This window comes from Cygnus olor, chromosome 5 (assembly GCF_009769625.2).
Source record: "Cygnus olor isolate bCygOlo1 chromosome 5, bCygOlo1.pri.v2, whole genome shotgun sequence".
Taxonomy (NCBI): domain Eukaryota; kingdom Metazoa; phylum Chordata; class Aves; order Anseriformes; family Anatidae; genus Cygnus; species Cygnus olor.
In genome coordinates this window covers 52625572-52644628 of record NC_049173.1, presented here as the reverse complement: position 1 = coordinate 52644628, position 19057 = coordinate 52625572, and the positions used below count along the sequence as shown (strand labels likewise).

At 40.8% G+C, this 19057-nt stretch overlaps 1 protein-coding gene across 1 annotated transcript in view; it reads right to left on the bottom strand.

Moving 5' to 3' along the window:
- The window catches only part of HSD17B12 (hydroxysteroid 17-beta dehydrogenase 12), a 76461-nt gene that overhangs the window by 22128 nt on the left and 35276 nt on the right, over nucleotides 1-19057 (bottom strand). Inside the window, exons 4-6 of the mRNA XM_040559252.1 lie at nucleotides 10499-10609; nucleotides 5748-5812; nucleotides 4740-4784 (exon numbers count right to left, since the gene is read on the bottom strand). Of these exons, the coding sequence (XP_040415186.1) occupies nucleotides 4740-4784; nucleotides 5748-5812; nucleotides 10499-10609 (221 nt within the window). The remainder of the gene's footprint in view (nucleotides 1-4739; nucleotides 4785-5747; nucleotides 5813-10498; nucleotides 10610-19057) is intronic.

The following is a 19057-nucleotide window of genomic DNA, read 5'->3' as shown; positions in this document are numbered from 1 at the left end:
CATACAGAAGCGTAGGGTTTTCCTAATAAAAAAAAGCTCACCCATTGCTTGTACTTTTAAGAAAAAACCCTAATTGCTTTCCCTTACCATTGCTGGGAAGTCTTTGTTGCAGCTCCATTTCCCTCTCCCACCTTGCTGACTTTGAACCTAAGAGCATGATACACATCAAGCTGGGACAACTGCAGCACCTAATTTCTCCCTCTGGATCATTTCAGGGATATTCATGACTACCTTCACAGAACACTTACTCCTCTTCAGAGTACTGGCAACTGTACTTCTCTGTCACCAACCTGCATTATCGACTTGGCTAAATCATCATCTTCCCTGTTTGATTATGACTTGGAATATAAATGTAAAAGTTCTCTTGACTAGAATGGTATAAGCACACACATGCAGATCTCTTCTCACACGTCAATGTCACCACATCCCTCAGAATTATGCTCTTCTTGTTGTTATCCTTTCCAATATGCAATGAATGCAATAATTCACATATGGTTCTAGCAGGGGACAAGCAACAGTTATCTGACCTCTGGAAAGGTAGCAGTATAGGTGGGGTATCAGGCTGAGCTAACCCATCTGAACACCCATGCCAGAGAAATATGATTGCTGGCTTTCAGAGTTACTGCTCCCCAGCCTTTTCTTCTTTCTACGCACAGGTCTACAAAATAATTTTTTCCCCTCTTTTTCAAATAGACTAGCTTCATCCACTCCTTTCAGTTTTGTATAGGTTGCTGTTTGTTTTTCCCCTAAACTCCACTTCAGACTTTTCAGGCATTGTCTAGAGTCGTTCCCTTGTCCTGCCCAGTATTCACTACTTGGTGCAACTCACCTTTCCCTCCTCTTCCATTAAGAGGGCAACTGACACCAGACCTCAGTTCAACACAGACTATTTATGTATTTTGAAGTCTTAAGCAAATTATAAGCTTCTCAAACACAATAATGATAAAAATTCTTGATCTTGTAGGCCTATTATCCTTCTGTAGTTGACACTTGGTAAAAAGCACAAGTAAGGTGATCAAGGCAAAGATTAGCACAGACTCCAAGGCATGCATGCGTCCATAATTTACTCTCTCCCTTCCTCTGTTAATGCCAATTTCCAATTGAAGCCTAGCCTGCAAGCCTGAAAACCACATTCCCCCTACAACATAATAGCTTTCAAACCAATTCATCTCCTTGCTTAATCAAGCGCTAAGCCAGCACTCCCTCAACTATTTAGTCCCACTCGTTTTTCAGGAGAACACAAGTTTATGCCTCACTCCCAACGCAATTAGCATATTGTGATGCTGCAAACAGAAATAACGCACTTGCTGTTTCTCACGTACTTAGTAGCTCTTGTGACTTCCAAAGGAGAAAGAAGAGCTCCCTAAACCATGAGAAACTATGCTCTGTGCTTATTACCTGCCCACTTTTTCCACTGGACAGCAAGTCTGGCATCCCTGGCTCCCAGTACTTTAATCCAAGAGTCAGATCAAGTCAAACTGTTTTTCCAAGTGAAATCAAAGTCCGTTGCAGCATACAAAGGTGAAGCAAACAGAAACAGACACTGTTGATAAAAAGGAACTATAGAGGGCAACTATAATCTTGGCTCTTCAGCACTTGCTTGTTAGTGAAGAACCCCCAGACTTTTGACTTGGTATTTTGTTTAACACCAAGCAATGAGTTGTCTGCACCCCTATTTTCCAAGTTTTATGTTTGGGTTTTATGTAGCTTGTCTTCAGTAGTTTAAAGGGCATTTTGAAGGCAGGTCATGGTAATCACAACATTGGATGCCAGATTGATTGAGCCCCAAAATTGCAACAGCATGGGGTTCATAGGTCACCTAATCCATCAGTGCTTTAAGGACATGACAGGGCTAGGCAATACAGGATAGGATTTGGGAAAGAAACATGTTTAAAAGCTGTGGCAGGAAACACGTTCTTAAACACTGGGGAAAGTTGTACCACATTAGAGACTAATGCTGACAAAAGGGTTAAGCAGCAGAACCAACCATGCTGGTAATTTATCCTGGGAGGTTAAGATGGGTCTTCTCTCTGTGTAACCCCTCCTACATGAAGATTATCGCCTAGGAAATCCAGTGAGCTGCTCAACAAAGAGATAGATGGGTCAGAAGGGAAGGGGTGAGTGAGTGCTACATTTCAAAAATGCTTACGCTTGTGGCAACAGAACAGACCTTAACATTTCTGCAGAATCAAACTACGCTGAATATCTTAAATTTCCCACTTCAAGCCTAAGAAGTGATTTAGCTAGCTATTTGACACGTGCCAGAAAAGTTGTAGTGTCCTACAGAGGTGTTGCTGATGGCATGTGGTGCAGGTTACACAGAAGATACTACTTCATTTTAAGCACTGAGGAGGCTTCATCCCAAAGGAAATGAAGTGGGTAGGGTAGCTATGTTCCAGAACCTAAGTGGACAATTTATGTGACACCTCTGATGAGGACGTGGAAACACTGAGTGGAGCCTGAATGTGTACCAGCAAAACCTGCTTTGCCTCTTCTGTACCTTCATCTTTTCATCAGATCTCCACCTCCTTGCTTCAGTCCTCTCTTCCCTCCTAAACTCCATGTTTTTAATCAGGTGAGAAGGGAGACTTTTTCTTTTTTCTTTTTTATAAGCAACACACAAACTTATACCCCTGGATAAGAGGTGTTATCACCATAAAACCCTGAAGTAAGTGTTCACAGGGTTTTGTCCCCAAAACCTAAGCAAAAGGACGCACAGATTTTTCCTAAAATTGTCTCCTACCACGATTCTCTATTTCTATGGGTTCTCCTGAAAAAATGACTTACAGATGGTACATATCTCTAATGTGCTCCTCTCCCCAAAACAGTAAGCATCTGGCATGCCTACTGTTTAATTACACAACAGGCTCATGCAGGAGGAACATTTTCAAGCCTGGAAGCTTATGCTCAAACTCTGATTATACCCAGTAGCACGAGCTGTTCACGGTCAAGAAAAAGTTTGCAAACAAATGGAAAAATACTATTAACACACTAGCCTCACAGCAAATAGAGGGTACATTTTTACGTATGTGGCAACAACCACATTATAATGTGAAAACACACACTGAAAATTTTACCAGAAAACAAATTGTATGACTCTTTTTGTTGTCATTGTTAACTTTAGTTGGATATCACTGATTATAAGCACAGAAACTCTTAGCAGCGCTAATTCATTCTGGAAACCAATATAATCCAGCTGTGTCTCTGGAATTTTAGGTACATATCCAACAAAGCAGGCCTCAAATTATTCCAGCCTACCATCTTCAGAAGAACATATTAAAATAGCTCAGCTGAAACTTTCCTAGTCTAAAGAAACAGAAACATTTCCAGGAGGGCTGACACCCCAAATTCTTTCATCACTGAATAGTGCACTCCCTCTGCTGGCACAGCACAGATGTCACACCTTACTACTTTACTGATTATACCTGGTGTAACTGTGTTAACATTAAAAAAAAAAAGGTCTGCTAAATAGCATCTGTAAGAGAAACTTTCAAAGGTGCCCACCAATAACTGACTTCTCTGATGAAAGTCTTGCAGGAGTGCCACAAGACCCCATGGCCTACAAACACTCTGGGCCAACTAAAATCGGTGCTTATCACATTAGCTGTGCTTTTCAACTAGAAAAGTTGCTGAAGACCTACTGTTGTAGCATTTCTAACTTTGCAACAAGTAGTTAGTTCTAACATGTCAAATAAATGCACACTGAAGTGAAAGTTAGCAGCAAGCTGCTCTCCTGGTTCAGTCATGCAAGGGTTGCATGTTTCACTGCTGTTGCTTAAACAAGGTGTGCAAATCCTACAGAGGCATTATTTTCCGAGGTCCTGTGCTTCCTCACTCAGAAACAAGACACCTACAGTTTAGACTCCCCTACTAGAGCACCGTGTTAGATGAATTCAGTGCTTGACCTAATCAGAACAGCTGCAAGAAAGCCAAATCTTTCAAGTCACCTTTGAAGCACCTAACATTTTGGCCTTGAGGCAAAAGGTTAACCCTCAGCTGCTGGAGATGCAAGCTTTTTGTTATGCAGAAGAGAAAGTTAAGGTTTAGCAGTGAATAATCACAAGGGAGTTTCTTTAGCACTGTTTCCCCGATACACTAAGTGACCTCCTGTGTCATGGTAAGCAGCTGCTATTAGCCCTGCCCATTGTTTAGCTTTGGAGTACAAGGATGACAAACTGACGTTTGAATGAACCTCCTTTTAATAAATGTTAAGCGTTTTAGCTTGAACTGCTGTTGATTTCTTCCCAATAAAAACATCAGCCTAAATATCAAAAAAGGGAAATTTATACTTCAAAAGTTAATGCGGACTTCTGTAAATTCGGGTTTCCTTCTTCCTCTTGTATTTTACAGTAAACATCTATGTACCTTCTCAAACCAGCGTACAAAAACCTGATGCATGCAGTGATCATGGTGCTTACCCCACAAAACATGGATACAGAGGGAGAAAAATTAAGGATTTACAGGAAGAATCATACCAACAAGCGTGAAGAAGCATTAAGTTGTTTTGTTTACGCACCTTACTCTTCTAAATAGCTAAGAATTATCTTTGTAACAAATTATATTTCACACAACAATCAGAATATTCCGCTACAAGAATCATAAATTCTAGGTTACTCTAAGATGAAAAATGAACTTGTGGCCCAACAGGTGAAAGTAACTGCTTCAGACAACTGAATTAGAGTTGTATACTGGTTTTGAATTAACACTTCCAGAACAAGTGTTGGTAACAGGTAACTTACCTTACAAACAGACATGATGTTAATGTTGATCATTTTGTCAATTGTCTGCAAGAAAGCAAAAGATTTGTGTTTTGTTGTAAGCTTGTTGAATAACATTTACACACCCCCTGGGTTGTAAGTGCTAGGATAAATTAAACCTTACTCTTGTACATCCACCTTTACTTTGTGCCTTCTTGCTTTAGTATCAGGAGCAGTAACAGACTTTCAGAGCAGTCTCACAATTGCTTTTGACCAAGTTTTATCCCTGAATAGGGACTCCTGCTAATAAAAACCAACATAGATGTATCTCATTGACACTGCATTTCCTAACACCATTTGCAATATTTATGAACTTTAATAAATTCTGATATTTCAGACACGTTCATACATTCATGTTTATATTGTGCTCTTCACCACTTCATAACATTGGTTCAGTGCTTAATTTTCTAAGCAGAAAGCCCAAAACCACAATGTATACAGTTAGCTACAGAGGGTTTGGAAACAAAGTCACGTACCAGTGAAAGTGTTGAAAACCTGCAATTACAAAGTACTCAATGCAACCACAGTTGTCTCTACATTACCAAACATCTAAAGGGGTCACATTTAAGTTCCAGAACAGTGTTCTGGAATATACAGCTACCATTCATGAGGTTGCTTAATTCCCTTCCATCACTTAAAAATCACCCCACAAGCTGAAGCAGCTCAAGAACAACAGCCAGATGAGACCATGGACAAGAGTGGTGTTCAGTTACTGACCAGAGCATCTGTCTGAAATAGAACTACACTATGCCATTGTTCTTCGTTTGACATATAAAAAACACTGCTCAGAAAACTGAGACTGCCATCATCTCAATTGTACTATGTTGCCTATGTAAGACTCTTAGAACCCTTTTGGCTTAATTCTAATCAGAAAACCTTGTTGGTTTTTTTTTTTGTGTACCTTCACCAAATCTCAGTACTTTTGCCTTAACCATTAAGCATTGAGTGCTAACAATGAGAACACTGCAAAGCAACAGAAAAACCACTCACATTATCCAGGTCTGGAACATCAATGAAATATTCAGGATATGAATATGAAATTCCCACGTTGTTTACTGAAATGAAAGCAAAAAGTTTTATTCAAATTGCTTCAAATCTATCTGATTTCCAGTGCTCTAAGTGTGACTTTCAAGTCATACTCTTAAAATGTTGCAGTCGAACCACTGTACCCCTTCAGTCAAGTTTCCTTAACTGCAAATCCACTTGTACACAAGTGGGGTGCAAGAGCAAGTACGCAAGGCGTTTTTAACACAAATGTTACTGCAATTGTTTATATGGTGTCCCATACGTTCTTGATGCGTTTCTATGGTCTAGCCCACCGCGTGCCTCTCGTGCTGCTGCCCCCAGCGCAGCAGAGGACCACCTCCCCCGGCAGAGATGCCGTGCCAGCAGACGAGCTCCACTGCTGTAACAGGCAATGCAGCCACAGAACCAGAGCTTCACGCCAAAGGAAAGCTCCCAGTGCCTGGCAGGACATTCGGTGAAGCCGTTCAGCATCTTTATCGATAAATAAATACAAACCAAGCGAAAATAAGAGGGAGAAGTCTCCCATTAAGATCCTTCAACACTTTTTTGGGACGTTCGCTCTGTTCCCCACCCGTTGCAAGGCATGCAGGTTGATGACAGCTATGGGACACACACCAAAGCCCTCCTCAGTCTTAGATTGGGGTGGAAAAACAACACGTGTGTTGGGTTTTGCCCAGGAGAGCCCCAGGAAGGAAATACACTGCTGCCCGCGAGCAGGACAGCAGAGAAGGGATGACAGGAGAGGAGAGGACAGTAGGTGGCAGCAAGAGCCCAGGCGCTGCAGCGCTGCCGGAGAGGCTGGGGGAAGGAGGAGGCACAGCTCCGAGTGAGGAGAAATAACATTAATGACAGTCTCCGTACATTAAGCAGCCTGTGTTTTTGACAGAGCCTCTGCCTTTAGAAATGGTTCCTGGTTTGCTCTCCCTGGGCGTTCGCAGACCTGCTACACGGAGATCCATCACAGTAAGCTGCTCTCCTGTCCCCCAACACGCTCCTCAGATTTGCAAAATCCCTCCCCATTGGCAGCATTAAAATTAACTGAGCGAATGTATTAATTACTTAAACCTGATTTTTTTTCTCCCTTCATCGCAACACTTCAGCCTGGCAAGGTTTTATTCTGAGACCTGAAACCAGCATTCATTCTCCAGTCTTAACCCAAGTAGCGGAAAACTTCTGCTATCATTAGAAAACAATGCAGCTCTGCAGCCTCAGTTTATTCAAACTTAATAAAGCAGATTGGTATGGAGACAAAAAACAAGCAAATGGGATCTCCGTTTCCTAAGTATCTGTTGTTCATCTTACGCAAGTGAATCTTGTGACATTTGGTTGCTGTGGCAACATTTTACATTTATATAGCGTCTTACACCCCAGAGAATCCTAAAGTGCTATATATGCTCAGCAGCACTGCTCACCTCTAGGGTACAGTCTACAGGGGGGTAAGAAACACAGTTAAAAGGTACTGATGCTTTTTTTTTTTTTTTTTTATGTGGACAGTTCAGGCTGTGTTTTTGAATAGCCCCTACACCTGTGCCAAAAGCTGTAATTTTTACACCCAACATGAAAGCTATTTAAGCATCAGCAGACGTTCAGGACATGCAGGCAACACGCAGAAGAGATTCTGGCACAAGCTCACATGCTTCATTCACAGATTCTCTCAAACAACGGCACTTTTACCCCAGACCTCTCGGTATATCTATGGAAACCCTTAGCTGATTTGTTATAATGTGCTTTAAAATTTTAACTTTTTGATAATCTTTAAAAAGAAAGGAATCGAGGAGAACAGGGTTTGACAAATTCCTAACAGATGTTTGTTACATTTAGAGACATAAGTTTTAAAAGGAGCAAGGTCCAATCTTGTTATTTCCAGAGCAAGAGAGAAGATTTTTCCCCTGGTTTTCGTCTTATATTAAACCATTTTTCAGTCCATCTCTCTGGAAAGGATTTTTGTCATGAACTGCAGAAGAGTTTTGGGACTATCTTTGGTTGTTCTTTCTAAATCCAGCATATCGCCTATGACTTGTGTTACAGGGATAGCTGCACAAAATTCACACCCCTTACTAGAAACTGAAACCCAGTTATGTACCCTTCCAGTTTTAGCCATCGTTTTTCTACCAGATGATATTTTTCTGTAGTTTGGAACAGATTTTTTTAATGTTTTTCAGTTTGTAAAGGCATATTTTACCTCAAAAGAACTAGGTAACAACAGGATAAGAAGCTGTCCAGCTCTAACTCATTTCGAGAATCACAGGGATTTAAGAACAGCAAAAGAAAGATTTCCCACCTCTGCTTGTTTAACATATTGCTGTAGCTAGCACATGTTCGAAGTCACTGACAGACGCTGTTTTGAACACACAGCAAAAACATTATGCAAACTCTTTTAGCCTTCATACGTGGGTGAGAAGAAGCTTCCAAATAAGAAGTTTACAAGGATTTTAATCTGTAAGTTCTTTAGTTAGACTTGGTGCAACTATATAATCAGAAGCTCAATCTTCAGCAGTATATGTGGAGATTCCTGTGTCGAAGTGCAACGTTAAAAAATAATTACCATAGATCATCAGCAACCGTGCTATACTGCCAAGGGTTCTCATAGATATTCTTCTAGATGAGATGCAAGAGAAGAAAATATGCTGTAACCTGAGAACTTATCCCTCGTGGTTCTTCTCATTTAAACCCATGTTTTTCCTCACAAAAACATGCAAAACACAAATTTGCAAAAGCTATATTCTTGATTGCAACACGTTACAGAATTTAAAATATAAGGCATTAAAGCATGAAATTTAATTGCCACAAAAAAAATTAAATATGGTCTTTCTAGAGTAGCCATAGCCTGTGCTGAAAAATTACACTGATAAGTGGTTTTTGTTAATACAGCTATATCTGGGAAAAGAAAAAATCCTACGTATCATGTAATCTGATGATCTCAAGCATGAGACCTACTAAAATTGCAAGTGAACATCCTGCTTAGCCAGAAAAAAAAGGCATCTGTAAACCTGCATTGGCAATGGCTGCAAGAAAATGGTGAAAGAACTCAGCTAGAGAATACACGACTCTCGAGCATTTAGTTGCTATTTTTACCATGTTTTTAGTCAAAGTGCTTGTGCAAATAACCAAGCTCTGTTTGAAGAATGCCATTTTCCTGTAGTAAGCTGACAAAAAAAAATTGAAACAAATTCACTGCTTTCATGCCCAAAGTCTACAAAAAGTCAGATTTTCCTGATTCTGTGCATCACCATAACTTTAGCACAGTCTAACAAATAAAAAAGCCTTTTCAGTTTGGATACATACCTCACCCAGTAAAAGATTTGCTGGATTTTGAGATATTTACATGATACGTTATTCTGTCGCAATTGCTATGTGACAGCTTGCAACAGATCAGAATAAACATTAATTTTAATCCTCAAAGTTTCTTTGGAAATTATTTCCTTCAGAAAGAAAAAACGAGGTATCCACAGCTCTATCATAACTACTGTACAGGCAACATGTTGGGGAGATGTTGGCAGCTGCCCTTACTCTGATTTTAGGTGGATTTGAATTTTTATAGTAATTAAATACTGGATGTCATGAGTTGCACGTACTCAAATCGGTCCGAAGTATTAGGGAACATTCTGTGCTTCATCATTTAATTACAGCATTTTTAAATTGAGTTTTTATGTATACTATTTTCTTGGGCATTATTTGCAGGCATCATAAAGCAAGATCCATCTATTAGAAACAGAGCTCATATACAATATTACCACATGTGACAAATTTATTTTGAAATATGCTTTTAAAAGAATAGTTCTAGCTCCAATTACTGCACTTTGGCTTAGTAAAATGAGTTTTGTAGTAACAAAGTAACTTAAACAGATGACATACTGGCAGGCATCTGAACCACAGGACTTCATAAAAATGTCATGCCTTATGTTTAGCATGACAGGTTCCCATCCCCATACTGATAAACTGTAGAAATCTAGGCTATGCACAGGTATGTGTGCTTCTACAGAAAGAACCAGAAAGAAAAAAAACAATAAAACTGCCTCTGCCCCACAGTTCAGGTAAGATTCACGTAAACCACTGTTATGGCTGAATTCCTCTTAACACATGATAGACACCTTCCCGAAATGACTTCAGTTCTACATTCTGCGACGTAACAGGAGGGATCGCCTTCTCTTTTCAAGGACTCCCGTAACACCTACACTTCTGCACCGTCACAGGCCACGCTCGGGCGTATTGTGCTGCTGCTAGCAGAAGGACACCAGCTTCCCAACACAACCAGAACGCACTTAAAGCTTTTGAGACAGGAGACAGTTACTTGATGCTATATTCTAATGATTAAATTTCAACAGCTCTTTAATTAAAAGTTACCAGTTCTCCCACAGGGCTCTACTGCTAAGCTGAATCTAAGTATCTAGAGCTTGCTCAGATTCTGAGATGGCATTGGGTCAAGTAACTGTGCACGCAGTCACAAGCTAAAGGAGCCTTTAACAACTGCAGAATAACAAAAAACACTCAATAAGCCTCAGTTCCTAGAACCTGAGCACACATGCAAGCACCAGCTCGTGTAGTGCATCATCGGGGAGCTAAAAAAGCATATTGAGCATACAGTAACGTAGTTTTAGTCAGGCAAGTGATTAGTTTTTGTGAATTGTTTTCAAAAAATTTTTAAATGTGAAAAAGTCAGTAAGCGTGTTGAAACAAAACACAGTGTGAAAGATTTAGAAAGACAAGATACAAACCTAAAACACCGATCTCCAGGCCTTCCAGTCCCGCTTTGATTCGATTGTAAATATCTTCTCTCTCTCCAAAGTCTGCCACGATAACTTTTGTTTCCACATCGTACTGCTCCGCTAGGAAAAAAAAAAAGTTAAAAAGTTTGAAGTAGTTGAATTACCATTCAAACACTAATACTATATGTGGTTTTACACAACATTATTTTAAGTAGCTAATGTTACACTAACATTTTCATGTCTTCAACAGGAATCCTTGAATTTTAATGTAACCTGCATAAGAAGTTTGCAACATTAAGCTATTTCTGGTGAGAACATACATTCTCAAATGATTCAGCACGTTTTGTTTGTACAGGACCGTGAAAATGGCAAGAAAACAAATTATACAGGTTTGCACAGAAGCCAAAAAATGCTGAAATCAGAAAATACACATACACAGCAGTGTCCAAGTACAACTTGACAAGGACACTTTCTTCCAGCTTATGGCAAATGGTAAACGAGTGGCTTCAGATCAAGCAAACCTGTTCTTTATTGCCCTCCATTTGCATTCTCACTTCCGATGCCATAAAATGTTTCAAATATTCAGTGTTTTGAACACAGTGAGAACAGGGAACTTGTGGGTGAACGAGCGCAGAGCTGTGAGTTCAGTCACTCCAAAACCATTCCAATATGCTTTTATCTCCTCCTTTAACACAACAGGGGAAATACATATAACCAACTGCATTTTGAAATAGAAAAGGGAAGTATAAAAACTTCCTCATGTAAAGAGCAATTCTGCCTCCATCAAGCTAGATTAATTACATTTAATTAACATCAGTACGATGTCCTCTCGGACTTCAAAAGAACAACCCAGCAGCTTAACACTGAAGCATTTCTGAGTTTTGCTGCGCCTAACTTCCCACCCTGGCGCTCCCCAAGGTAGCTGTATACATCTCAGGAAAGATTTTGCAGCATTTTGCCCCCGCGGCCATTCATAAAAGTGGTGTCAATTTGAAGGAAAAGAATCATTCACAAAAAGATTAGAAGCAGCCAGCTTCCCGTGATGCTCTTTCCCATTCAGGGGAAGTCGCAGCTCCCAGGATTCTGCCGTCCATTCATGCAGAATCATGAATCCACCGAACTCGCTGGGCTCTGGCTGCCTCCCTTCCCCCGCCAGTATCCCTCCTGGCAGATGAAATAATTTCTCCTCCTTTCCCTCTCCCCACCCCTCAACCCCTTCATCTCTCGTGAACAGCTGCATTGTTTAAAAATCCCCCGAGAGATGTTGCTATGTGGAATGACGACGTAAATAGCATTAAGCCCCTACTGCAGCAGCAGTCTTGTGATCGCGTCAGAAGAAAATCAAGTTCAACATTTGGGGAGGGGGGGGATGTTCTATTTTTGGACACAGCTGTTCTAATATCTAACAAACACATTTCAAATTCTTACAGGACACTGAATTAAAGGCAACGTTGTAGGCACATCAAATATGTACAAGTGGACTGGGCGGGCGAAACCGAAGGAGAACACTTCCACTCACATGCCATTTTTAACTGTTTTACTGTATCTGCAGCTGTCTTCACAGCCGCTCAGATGCTTCATGAAATGCAAGTTGTTTAAAGGACCCAAACACCATCCTCAAATTTGCTCAGTCGTTCCTGGCCCTTCTAAGCTAAACACTCTTCATTTGGATTGTTACTGATTTATCCTCTACGCTTTTTGAAATCACTACAGAGATGCCGAGAGGAAGAGTTAAGAAAAAAATCTTAAGACCTAATGCTATAAATAGAAAAAAAGAAAAAGCCCTCACACCGCTGCACGTATACGATCACTTCTCCAAGCCTTCAGAAAATTAGCCACTGCATTCAAGGTAGCTGCGCAATACCCCTACAAAAACACGCAGCACCCTTTGTGGGCTGATGGCAGGTAGCAGAACGTATAAAGCATACGAAAAGCAAAAGACTGCCTACTGGTATGGCCGGAGGACAGAGTCTTTGTGCAGCTGCTCGCTCCAGACACTCCAGATTTTCCTGCCCCAGCAGCAGACTCCACGCGCTGACCCAACTCTACCTCCCTGTTTCACGTAGCAGCCAGAGTCCCCACACTCAGCCCCAGAACCTGAAATAGGTGGCAAAACCCACTTGATTGGAGAAGAGAGTAGCAGAGACATCCAGTAAAATGGTTCTGTGCCAAGTAACGATGCAGACAGCATTAAGTCACTGCTGCGTATGCTTGTGCTAGTAGTCAGAGCACGAGGTGCAGAGCAGAACAGGTGTGCTCTGCTCTGTAGGAACACCAGAAAAGGGAGTCTGCTTGATCTTAACAATTAAGATGCCTTCAAAGAGATGGGCTAGAAAAGACAGTAGCACATATCCTTGTTTTATCTGCCAGAAAGACTGAAACGAAGTGCAACAGAGGAAGAAGCAAGAAGGCTACATCCTAATCCAGGATAACTAGCAGTGACTGGACTCTTCTCCACCCAGGAAGAGAAAACCTCAACTCCCTCACAGAGCTTTCAGCTCAAAGACCCTGAGGTTCTCAGGGGCCACAGGGAAGGAAAGGACAAACCATTTTTTGCAGTCAGCAACCAGAACGTCTGAAGCAGCTGATATTATGTGCCCGTGTGTCCAGCGTTCTCGCTGATATATTGACAAGCGAATCTGGTGTTTCGCCTTTGGGACTGGTGTTTCAAATGCTTCTTAGCACAGGACTGAGTACACTCACACTTGGAAAAGAAATGATGTGCTATGCTATTAGTTCAGATCGCATAGTCTTCATAAACTCCTGATTTTAGTCAATGTTGTATAAAAAAATTAAAGATCATGGAAGTTCTGGAGAGCAAAAAAAAAGTACTGGAAAGTGGCTGGGAGGTAACATTTTAAAGTTTATTTTTTTGGAAACAAGTAGCTGAAAGCAGCAGCCCTCCCTTAGCTGACATCTTGGTGGACAAGCTAAAAAAACACTAAGGAAATGAAATTTTCACACCCAAATAAACTGCACTTGAAAGAATGTTCGCCCAGAGGAGTAGCCTTGTGTACCTCACTGCAAATGCAAACAGACCTCAGCCTGGTGCTCAGGAGAAGCAGCGCTGTTTACATGACAGAGGCAGCATCAGTGTTAATGGGGTCTGTGGTCAAAAACCCTGCAGGAACAGGAAAACTAGAAGATTATCCATAAAGAAAAATAATAGTAATAATGTTAAAAGCATTTGGCTACAGCAGCATGATTTATGCTGCATATTTTGAAACAAATCCAGGCAACTTTGCAACAGGGAGGTTCAGGATCAAGCATCTGAGGTCCACACTGAGGAGGTATTGGGAACAGTGATTGCAAGCTCAGGGTTGCATTTGAAAACTCTTGCTAGAACAGGAGAATCTCAGCTGTTTACATTCAGTCTGACAGAAACATCACTGCCACAGCAATGTGGTAAAGAAACTGCTTGCAAAAACGTAACAGGAGTTTCACTTGGTCCGTAGCTTCAGGGTGGCCGGAGATGCAAGCAAAGCAGTGGCAGGAGACAAAAAACATCTCTCCACTCTTCAGCACACAGGAAAGAAGTTTGGTCAAGTAAAAGTAAGGTGATTCAACTACCGTTCACAAATGAAAACCTCATATTTCCAGTATCACAGCAGTGGCAAGACTCACACTAATCCAGTATCCAAGCCTCTAGAAGCAGAGTTTGTTATCTTGCAATACCTTCTAAAGAAGTACAGAGAAGAAGTCAAAACACAAAAACCTCCTGCGTGTTTAGTACTGCATCTATGCACAGCAGACATGAAGAAGAATTTAAGACTATAGAGTGGCTGCAGATAGCTCTACAATTTATTTATTTATTAAGGCAGAGGCGTTTCTTTCAGGAATGTATCCACTTTGGGCCTTTCAGAGTTCACAGAAGTAGCATACTGAATGCCATGTACACATGGAATCTGTTTTCCAGGACCATCAAATAACTTCCAGACTGGTGAGAGCAGGTTGTTGCTACACACTGATGTTATTCCCCAGACAGAAATACCTGGCTGATTTTAAGGTGCAACAAGATGTAGTTTTGTCTGGTCATTCTGTAGGAACTTAAGATTGCAAGGTATGAGCTTTGCCTTACAGAAGAATGGTGACCTGAAGGTTTTAAGTTTCCCAGTATCTTGGACTTCATTGAGTAAGATATTTGAAGTGGGATACAAAATATAGACACAGTGAAATACAGAATAACCAGAGGCACCTGGGGACACCTATTTGAAAAAAAAAAAAAGCAGAAACCTTGGAGAACCTGCAACAGCCTTCAGAACAAGATCACAGTAGAGCAGATAGAAAAAGGGTGATTAGAGCAAAGTCCCTGGAACCACCTGTGTTTTATTTGTTTGAATTACCAAGTCCACTGACATACTGAATACCTAAACCACTGGCCTTCCAGAAGAGATGCGATGCCCTATTTGTGCAGCTGTATCAGCCCTTGTCCCAAAGGACAGATCACACTTGTCTCTTTGGTGAAAAGTGGAAGAGGAAACAAGACCCAGTGCCTGCACAGCAGCTCCAAAGATAGGGAAGAGTCACTGCTGACCGTAATTCAGAGGGATGTTTCACAACGGAGACACAATGGAAGAGAACGTGGGTGTTCAGAAGGGCAGCAGATACGCGGCAACAGATAGGTAACCAAATGGAAACCCCTCCGTAAGTTATGGATATTCTTATAAAACTCTGAAACAGTGTACTGGTGACCAAAAGAATAATAAACAGTTGCAATATACCTAAAAGAAAGCTCTGTTTGCACCTGTTTTGCACAGAAGTCTCCATGTAGGAACACCATACTGCATCAGTTTCTGTATAGCATCACGAGATGCCTACCTACGATTTAACAGAACTTGTTGTGTTAAAACACACTCTTCAAAGCATGTGCATATACACATTTGGTCAAGCACTGAAGAATAGGGCCAGATTCCTTTCATTCTACTACACAAGCACCACTGCCAGGGAATTCCTTATACACTGTACTAATTGCACAATGTCCTTTAAAAAGTGAATACTTAATCTAATCCAAGCATAGAACAGAAAAGATGTCAGACCTTATTTATAATGTTAAAATGGTTATACAGCTTTAAGTTTCAGTACACACACACAAATCAATTCCTCACTTCTCAGCTTTAAATGAGACAGAAAATGGATTTTAAAGCCAAAGTCCACGAACCCTTCAGCCATATGGAACATTTAAGTTTTTATAATGTGCCTGAACAGTGCTGTTACTACAAAATATAGGAAGAAAACGTGCTTTATTAACACTTGCCTCTACTTGCTCCCCTGAATCCCATCACATCAAAATACATCATTTCAAAGATACACTTATCAAGTCAGAAGAACATTCTTAGCAACACACAGGATCAATCAATAAGCCCATTCACCCAAATATTATGCTCAATATTGTAAGCTTTCCTAAATCAAGCTTGCCCCAATTACACAGCTAACTAAAAATACAGCATCAAGCAGCCTGCGAAAACAGCTGCACACGCGAACAGCCAGGGGGGCCGCACAGCCAAGCAAGGCCAGCGCTTCCAAACGTCAACGTTATTTCCGCAGGAAACACAAGCACAGCTCTGCTGCTCGCCGCGCACCCCTCCTCGCTCCAGTCTGCTGAAACGGGTCTGCAGGTAAGGCATGGAAGTTGCACCCACGGACACAGAGCGTGACTGCCCTTGCACGGGTCAGGAGTGCTGCCCACCCACAAGTCTCACCTTGACAGCGTGTAGTTGTCCCTGCTGCTGCCTTACAGTATCCACTAGGGCTGAAGTTTCACAAAGAATTTGCTAGGGTGCAGTCGCAGACTGGTGCAGAGGTAAGTGCAAGGAGAGGTAGGGGAAGATCAATGTTACGCGACAGACAGCACAAATTCAGTTCCTTCCCTCCTGTTTCCCTGCTGCTACTTTCAACTGCCCCTCCAAGACTTTTTTTTTTTGATGTTCATTGGTGGTACTGGGTTTTATACGGCATGGAGAAAACTATTTTTAGTTCACTAAAGGAATGGCGTTCCACTTTAGGAATAGCACACGGCCTGTTTTGAATACTTCCTATAATAATTGTTAAGGTGTGATTGTGACAACGTATATGCATGATGTATATAAAGCTGATTTTTTTTAAAAACAATTCTGCAAATAAAAGTCTACTTTCTTCAGCCCTTGCCATTAAAAGCAACAGTAATGATGACCTCCCTCCCCTTTTTTAACTCCTCAGATTCAAATTAAACACACTGAACTCCAGAATGACCAGAAGAATTATTTAGTATGCTATTTAGAAGATTATTTAGAAGAATTTAAGAGTCACTTACAGAGACAGAAAGGTATCATACTAGGGATTAACAAAAAAAAATGCCTTTACTCTCAAGACAATTTCAGGACATTTAAGTCAGTCACTCCGCATGAATTAAAGCCAACAGCTTCTCAGTTATTCAGTATTATTTGTTAAGTCCCTGATAGTTTCATCTGGATTTGGCATCCACAGAAGAAAGTGCAGTCAAAAGCCTGGCACTTAAAAGCACAGACTTCAGGGTTTTCCGAAGCATTAGTTGCAAGAGAAAATACATTGTTAATTAGTTCAGTAATTGCATAAAATACATAAAATAGCATAACACACAGTTCAGCACTGCAAGCATTGCACATGTTGGCTGCAAGACCTGTTTAGCGTACTTGTATCCATTAGTTGAACTATTTTAAGTTATCTATTTTTTATAATCTTTTTTTTTCCTTAAGAATCTGTAGTGAAAAACAGATCAACTGAGTCTCCTTTCTCTGTGTAGAACTAGTAACTGTCATTATTTTCCTTGCCACAACATGCTCCTGAAAAACACAGAAGTGGCTATCAGCATTTCTTTAGCTGTGAAGTGTGTTGCGGATTTTTACAGCTTTGACAGACAGAAAGGACTTGCTGTAATGGAATTCAACTTGCTAAAGAAGTCACCTGTGTAGTGAAGTTGTAGAAGGAAGACAGCACTGTGTGGATCATCCAGTCCTCTCCTTGTGCCAGAGAGAGGCTGGTCCCTCTAGAGCCTCTTAGAAGTCCCGATTTTAAATCTCTCAGACAATAGGATTTCCACCCCGTGCCTTAAAACAGATTTGCAATGCAGACTTTCACTCAGTGAAAACAATCCAGTATTCATTTTCCATGTAATACTAAGTTTACTTTGTTGCTGAAAGTGATAAGCAATATATCGCAGCTTCTGTGTTAACAAAAAGAGCTCTCATTTTTGGCATCCACAAAAGCATGTTACAAATAGTTGGGTTTCTTTGTGTTGTTTTTTTTTTGTATGTTTTTAAGCAGAGAAAGTCATTAAGTTTCTGTGCATTAAAGAAAACGCAAGCTCTTCCCCACTCCGCTATTGCCAAGCAGAGGCAGCAGTGACCCTGAATGTCTGTGGGGATAACTAATTCCTCCTGCTTCTTTAGTCAGGATTTCAAAACTCCTGAGCAAGTCAGCTGCCCTATCAATTTAATTACCTAGCAGCTAAAATATTATGGCTCAAGACACCAACAGGACAGTTATTCCTGAATCTGTAGACACAATATACACAGTATTTAAGGCGTGGAAGAGGCTACTTCTGCTGTAATTTATAGTCAGCAAAGGAAATGCAAAGCACCTAATTCACATTCAAATAATCTTTCCACATTTTCTTCTCCTGGAATGTGTGTGTTCACAAGCAATCAACACAACAAACACTGCACAGAAACAGTCTCACTGCTCTCACAGCCAGCACGCTTCCAGTTCTTCTGTCTGCAAGAGAAGACCTCGGTCTTGCCATGTGTGAAGAAAAAGCAATGATTTGCAAGAATTTTACTAGTCACCTGCAGAATGTTTTACTCTTGGCTCTTCCTACCTTGTTGCTGCCTCAAAATTCCCCCAAAGGGTGGACTTGTTCCAGGACTGCATTCTGCAGTTTGCTGGACACCTGTCAAATATTTCTCTTCAAAGATTCTGGTCAGGTTTTTTTTGTTTTTTGTTTTTTTTTTTAAACACAAATCTGGGCAAAGTTTCACTGAGAAAATATAAGAGAAACAGATAAAAGAGGGACTGGGGGAAAAAACACAGAAGCAGGACTCTTAAAAAAATTAAAAATAAGCTCCCTACACACTCACTCTTTTACACGTCATGTTGATAGTATGCAGGGTTCCTCATTTCATTTACTGAAAAATTAATAAAAATTTGAGTGTGAATCCTTCTTCAGCTCTCTACAGTGTCTGACAGCTGCTCGTCGAGTAAGTGGCTGGCACAATTCACGACAAACCCATGGGAAATGACCTTCACTTCATCCAAGGGAAACTTTTTTTCCAAGTGAAGACCAAGAGCCCATTTTGAATCCAAGATCCTTATGGTATAGCATGTGAAATGTGACTTCAGTGCACCAAGACAAGTTCAAAATATTTGAAGCCATTTTGTCAAGTCCAAGAAATATAGGAGGATACAGAGAACGTCAAGCCGAAGCTAGCTCAGATGATGGAAGGCTGCAAACATTAATTTACCTTGAAGTAGATCACAAAAGGTCAAAATAACTGCCAGACACAGTTAGTCTTCAAGTTAAGCTCAGGAAAGTGAACCTTGTCAATCCTATGCAAG